Below are 6,636 nucleotides of genomic sequence, written 5' to 3'. Positions count from 1 at the left end.
TTTCCATTCATTGTATTGACATTAATGGTCAATCATCCAAAACCAACAAAAAACGCAACTTAATAGCAATATCCACAGGCATGCATTCAAAAGTCGAAACTCACAGTCAAACCGACATATAAGTAGGATTAGCAGTCTACAAAACAAAACCAATTTAAATTCGGTTACCAAAGTTTACAATTCAAAAAACAACAAATCTCGAAAATTACAAATATTTCAAGTCCTCAACAAGCTTCCCATCGATCATGATTTTTGTCACATCTAGTTGACCAACATCAAATTCAGGTGAAAATAAGGAGACCTGACTAACAGCACGGTCAAACCCTGTAGCAAACATTTCAAGCCCCTCTTCTTCCAGTTCATGAATTCGAGATGTCATCTCACCCTTCATCTTGTCATTTTCCTTAATCTTGGCTTGGAGAAGATGGATCTGATCCTGAAGCTTCACAAATTCTTCCTCCCCACTTTTCATCGTTGTAGTCACGTCAACAATAACGTCGTCCCTCTCCTTCATGGATCGCTCTAAACTAACCACCTTGTCCACAACAACCTGTTGCTCTGCTCCCAACAACTCGATCGCATGCCCAACACATAACAAGCGCGAAGCCACAATCTACATAAAAACTAATCAATGACGAGTACATATCAAAAACAAAATTATAAAGCAAAAAGCTCACTATGGATGAATTTCCCCATTCTTTCTACACCAGTTCGGCGAGTCAGCCGCATATCCCCAGGATAATGGGAAACCCAGTTAGCAAGCTCATCAATGGGAAATTGATCGCTCCAAAGAGACTGGGAATTCACTCCCTCAATAAATCTGTGAAGTCTTTTCTGCCTGTCGAAAACCGATTTATCACCAACTATGGAACCCTTAACTTCTTCGGATATGGCTTCCAAAGACTTATCCAACTCGTCTCTCTTCCTCTTTAAAGAAACAAAAGGTTGAGCAGAAGAATGAGTGGCATCTCCACCAGTTTTCTTCACCACTCCAGAACCACTACAAACTTTTTTCCTTTTCCAACTCAAAAAGGATTGGAGTCGAGAAGTGTTCAGGTGAAGCACTCATCCACCTACAAGAAACAACAACAATACGTGAACAATCAGAAATCATTAAAATTAAAACACAAGTTCATGTTACTTATATATGCTTTCAACCATTCTTTATCATTTTCCTTCTCAAAACGTAACAAATCGGGAATAGACAAGCATTCACCAGCAGCAAAATTTTCTATTAAAAAAATCTAAAAAGAGGTCTTCCTCGTCACTCCTCTCAGCAGCTTTAAGAATGTGCATTGGCTCCGAACACCAATACAGAGGATATTTCTCTATCAGTTCACTATCTAAATAAGAAGGGTATTTGGTCTCTAACAATCTGACCTTTATAAACAAGGATTTAAAGTTTTAAAGGAAGACTTATACAAAAGAAAAAGGGAGCGTCTAGGAAAACTACTGAGAAAAATCCAAAGGCCATTTCACACCCGCTTTCGATTGAAATAAAGAAAAGAAAATATTTAGAGAAGAGGAAAATTCCAGAAAATACATCAAACATTCATACGCACGCAGAAACGCCCAGGAATTAGGGTGTAATTGCGAGGGAGCACAATTAAGCTGAGTCAAGACTTTACATTCAAAATCAGAAAAAGAGAATTTCACATGCAACTCAATAAAACAAGGAGTATACATGTAAAAATACTCCCAATCTCCTCTCCTTTCGCAGACTCTCTCCTCACTGGTACAGGGGAGAAGTTCAGCACAAACCCCCGACCATTCCCTAGCAAGCTTCAGAACTTTCAGCTCATGAAGCGACTCAGCATCACAGTACGATGACGCGCGAGTCTTCAAATCAACATGGACCCAATGGTAGGGATTTTTCTTGTTCACTTCAACTACTTTGACTTTGTCTTTTACTTTTTCTCTTACCATTTTTCGACGAAGAATGAAACAAAGAAAGGGACAAGAAGGTGAGAAGACAAACCTTTCGAAGACATGTCCTTTTCCCCACTTAAGCAAAAGTGACTTGAGTTGTGAGTTGTGTTTCTTCCCAATGAGGAAATAGTAATAAAGTTTAATTGCAATCCACTAATTTAGTGAGAAGTTAAAAACTGAAACTTTCTACATCCCCAATACAAACGGTCCGTATCCCAATTGGCCAAACAAAATTTATTGCAGTCCAGTTAACAAGGTAAACCATTATTAAATCTCATTTTTTTTTCTTTTTAAACCGTTACATATCTAAAAAATAATGAACAAAAATAAAACCCAAGTTTGAAACTGCAGCAACGTGCGTTGAGCTTGGGGGCTACGATACTTCCCCTTAAGCATTGAGGTATAACCGCATAGGGTAAGCTCAACTTGCTAAACTACGTTTTCTAAGTCAAGCTTGTGGGCTATGTACTGTATCCCTAATACATCAGATGAACCGAGTTATACCTCGGCACGTTTACCTCATTCAAAAATTAACAACTCTAGCCTAACAAACTTCTCCCCATAATCTCGCCCCAAAGTCAGTTACGAAGATCTCGGCTTAAGTCGATGACTCATTCAGTTCCAACCAGTCTATAAATCAGGAACAAGGCAGACGATGGGCATCAGAAGCATTCAACACCATCTCACTGATTATATACTCATTTTCTTAAGTGATTTTTCACTGACTTGAGCGTTAGAGTCCTTTTTGTAGGTACCACGCTTGGGTCTGAGTTCACAAGAATACGCCAAGTCCAGATTGAATTGTTATATGCTTTAAATTAACGCAAGACCGACGTATAGTTCAGAAAGAATATTCTTTCCAGAACACACATATATATAATATTTAATATTTAGTTTCTTTATTATATTTTTAAGAGTAAAACCCCTCTCCGGTCCCTAACCATTCACGAAATTGACCTGGCGCCCCCTTACCATTAGAAATTAACAACGCGGTTCTTAACCATTTTCTCCGTGTGACCAAAAGGACCCTCTTACTAGTACTTCCGGTTAAGAGGGTCTTTTCGGTCACACGGAGAGAATGGATAAGGACCGTGTTGTTATTTTCTAATGGTGAGGGGACATGGGAGGGATTTTATTTAAAATTGGAAAGTAAATAAAAAAAACATTGTTTTAAGTTTTGCATCTAATGCATTCTGCCATATTTTACATGTGGACGGAGAGCAAACAACGTTAAACTTAATAGATAGCACGAAATTATTAACAACGAGACTTAACACAAAAGTAATAATTATTTGGGTTGATTAAGCATTATTATGTCTTGCAGTCTTGGATTCAGGGTTTTAAGAACGACATGTATGTTCTATATTGTTGAACCTAAAAAAAAAGTTAGTTCAAGATTATTATTCCATATACCTTTTTTTAGAAAAATTAAACTGCTTTTCTTATTAGTGGAATTAAATTCATCAACCATAATTTTAATAGTAGGGTTACACGTAGAGACTAAATATTCTTTTTAGATTTTTAGAAGTGATATTTGTTTCATTCAAATGTTCGTGATATGACGAATTAATTTTAATTTAATTTTACATATTTTAATTTTGTTTATTCAGTTACTAATTTGAATTTTATGTCAGAGGATTTAGAGTTTTCTTTATTTAACCTAAAGTTGAGTGAGTTTCTTCGATTTAAATAATTTCCAAACTAGTGAACAAATTAGATTGAGGTGTTTCTCTCTTGTTGCATCAAGAAATTGAATAAAAAATAAACTAATTCTCTTTGTATTCAATTTCTTGTTGCAACAAGAAAGAAATACCTCAATCTAATTTGTTCACTGGTTTGGAAATTATTTAAATCGAAGAAACTCACTCAACTTTAGTTTAAATAAAGAAAACTCTGAATCCTCTGACATAAAATTCAAATTAGTAACTAAATAAACAAAATTAAAATACGTAAAATTAAATTAAAATTAATTCGTCATATCACGAACATTTGAATGAAACAAATATCAGTTCTAAAAATCTAAAAAGAATATTTAGTTTCTACGTGTAATCCTACTATTAAAATATTTAGTTCCTAACCATCTAGAAAAAGATCTGGCGTCCCCTAACCATTAGAAAATAACAACACGATTCTTATTCATTTTCTCATGTGACCGAAAGGACACTCTTATCGGTTTTTAGGTAAAAAGTAACCGAAAGTACCAGTAAGAGGGTCCTTTTGGTCACACGAAGAGAATGGTTAAGGACCATGTTGTTAATTTCTAATGATAAGGAGACGCCAGATCAATTTCGTAAATGGTTAAGGATCGGGGAGGAATTTCGCTCTATTTTTAATTTTTTTTGAGCTTATTTATAGTTAATATCTTTTAGAATTTTTGAGTACTATTTTAGTAGTTTAATGTTAAATTTGAATAGAGTGCTTATTGTGCATGAGAATTTTTGTAGAGAAATCACTCATATCAGCCGTCCTAAGCCGAAGCATAACAGTTACAGGAAGAAAAGGCAAAATTGTGAGGTTATCGATTTCATTTCCATTTCATCTTCCTCAGAAAAAAGAGAAACCCTAACTCTGCCTTGTTCGATTACAGCCTTCATAAGTCATAACTCAGAATCAGAGCCTCCATTCCAGCCCCAGGACACCGCGTCTCCCCCACGGTATCGTCTCCTCGGTAGCTTACCCAATAAATTGTTCTAAACTCGTTTTCTTTGTTAATGTGTGTGTGTGAGAGAGATATGATAAGGAAATGGCTTTTGTTTGGGGTTGTGAATTGGTGATATAATAGTTCAAGGTAAAGAAATGTATGAGGTCTAGATTTGTGCACTGGTATATGTTGAAATAGTTATTGCCTTTGTCTTTGGATAGAAGCTGATGCTGGAGAATCTTTGTATTGTCTAAGCCAGGGATCAACATTGATGGTGCTGTTGTTGTGTTTCTAGCATCTTAGGCTAGAAAGAAAAGAAAGAACTTAGACCAGTTTTACAGTGTTGGTGTATTTGAGATCTGAAACTGTGTTGTGACTGATCTACCTGCCTTTGAGCGGTTTTGTTAGGGGAAGAAAATTCAAGGCGACAAGAAATGGCTTCATGTTGAATGCTATTTAGTTGCCATTTAGAGTTGTTAAATTTAAAATATTCGATTTTTGAGAAATTTTTAATGCCAAGAAGGCAATTAAAAATATATAAAACAGGAAAGTTCAATGAAGTTCTTATTTTCATTTTATTTTCCTCAGATTTCCTCAAGACTTAATTGGTGGAAGGAATTTTACATTTTGCAGATTCCTTGATTGAAGGTTTCAACCGCTATTATGGTAAGGCTTGTTTTTCACCGAAACCTTGAGCAATTATGTTCTTAAAACAAGCCCTGATTCAGTTAGTGTCTACAATTGTGAATGAGATTTTGTTGTTGTGGAAGCAGTTGTTTCAGTAATTCATGTGTAGAGAATAACGAGCTTGATTTTATTTATAATATAAGAAATTTAAGGTTTGTTAGCAAAGAAAATCTGTTTCCAGGTGGGGCAAGCATTCAAGGCAAGACCACCTAGGATGCGTAAATTTTATGAAGGTGGTTTCCAGGTTACCATGACCAGGAGGGAAGCGGCTCTCATACTCGGTGTTAGGTACTGCCATTTGTTGTTCTATTGTGATGATGATCGTCAGATGGTATCTCATTGCAACAATCACTTAAAAGAGGAAAAAATCTCTAATATCAACTAGGTTGCAACACTGTTCTCAGGTTGATTTCATTCAATTGTGAAAGGTTAATTAATCAGAGAGCTTTGAAGAGGCTTTAATAGTATCTGCTTCCATATTTTTTTATGTTTTCCTCCTTGTTTTTCCTTGTCTTGTTGATTTTCAATTGTTATGATGACAGAGAACACACTCCGACGGATAAGGTTAAAGAAGCACATAGGAGGGTGATGATCGCGAATCATCCTGATGCAGGTGGCAGCCATTACCTGGCATCCAAAATCAATGAGGCAAAGGATGTGTTGCTTGGAAAGACAAAGGGTGGTGGATCAGCATTTTGAAAATAATTAGTCACGCTACAGTTTAGACAGTTGTTCTTGCTGATACAAGTATGAGAGAGTGGACATGGGATAATGCACCAAAATAATCTAATGGTATAGATCTTAGCATAATTTTACATCAATATTCTTTTTATTACATCTATACTGGGATTATCATGGTGCATCGTGTCACTTGGTACATAATGATGTTCAAATTGTAATAATGTTGGACTTTAGACTGGATGGTGCGTTTTATGTTTAAAGTTTAAACAATATGATTTGAATTTTCATGTCAGTTTCATAAATTTGGTGAGATGTGATTTATAGATGTGAATTTAATGTTTATTTCTCTTCATTTTGTTAGTATTTGGCAAAGCAAGATAATATGAGTGTATCTCAGATGAACAAGGTCTTTTAGCGTTTGTTTTGAAGTAATGAGATAGAGATTGAGAGATTGAGACTCAATATCATGTTTGTTGGTTCAGAGACTAGTACTAAAATTTCTGTCTCTGTCCTTAAAATTTTAGTATTTCAGTACCTCTAAAAAGTAGGGACACAGGAGACTAAAATTTTTAGAGATAGAGACTGAAACATTAATAATATTTTATACTTAAAATATTCTCATTTCAATTAGTTAATTTTAATTTTACTCTTTGTACAAATTAAATTAGAGTTTTAATTCTTATTTCAATTTCTGTCTC

General features: G+C 35.2%; 1 protein-coding gene and 1 long non-coding RNA gene across 2 annotated transcripts; both read left to right on the top strand.

The window, feature by feature from the left end:
- On the top strand, positions 4,279–5,362 carry LOC110272075. The gene is made up of 2 exons (XR_002363000.1): positions 4,279–4,583; positions 5,159–5,362. It is a non-coding gene; the product is annotated as an uncharacterized LOC110272075 (long non-coding RNA).
- LOC107643650 (mitochondrial import inner membrane translocase subunit TIM14-2) lies at positions 5,439–6,280 on the top strand. The gene is made up of 2 exons (XM_016347354.2): positions 5,439–5,545; positions 5,800–6,280. Exons 1-2 carry the CDS (start codon positions 5,472–5,474, stop codon positions 5,954–5,956), a joined length of 231 nt encoding a protein of 76 aa, XP_016202840.1. The 5' UTR covers positions 5,439–5,471; the 3' UTR covers positions 5,957–6,280.

The sequence above is a fragment of the Arachis ipaensis genome, chromosome B05, assembly GCF_000816755.2.
Source record: "Arachis ipaensis cultivar K30076 chromosome B05, Araip1.1, whole genome shotgun sequence".
In the NCBI taxonomy this organism is placed as follows: domain Eukaryota; kingdom Viridiplantae; phylum Streptophyta; class Magnoliopsida; order Fabales; family Fabaceae; genus Arachis; species Arachis ipaensis.
This window is presented reverse-complemented; position numbering and strand designations above follow the sequence as displayed.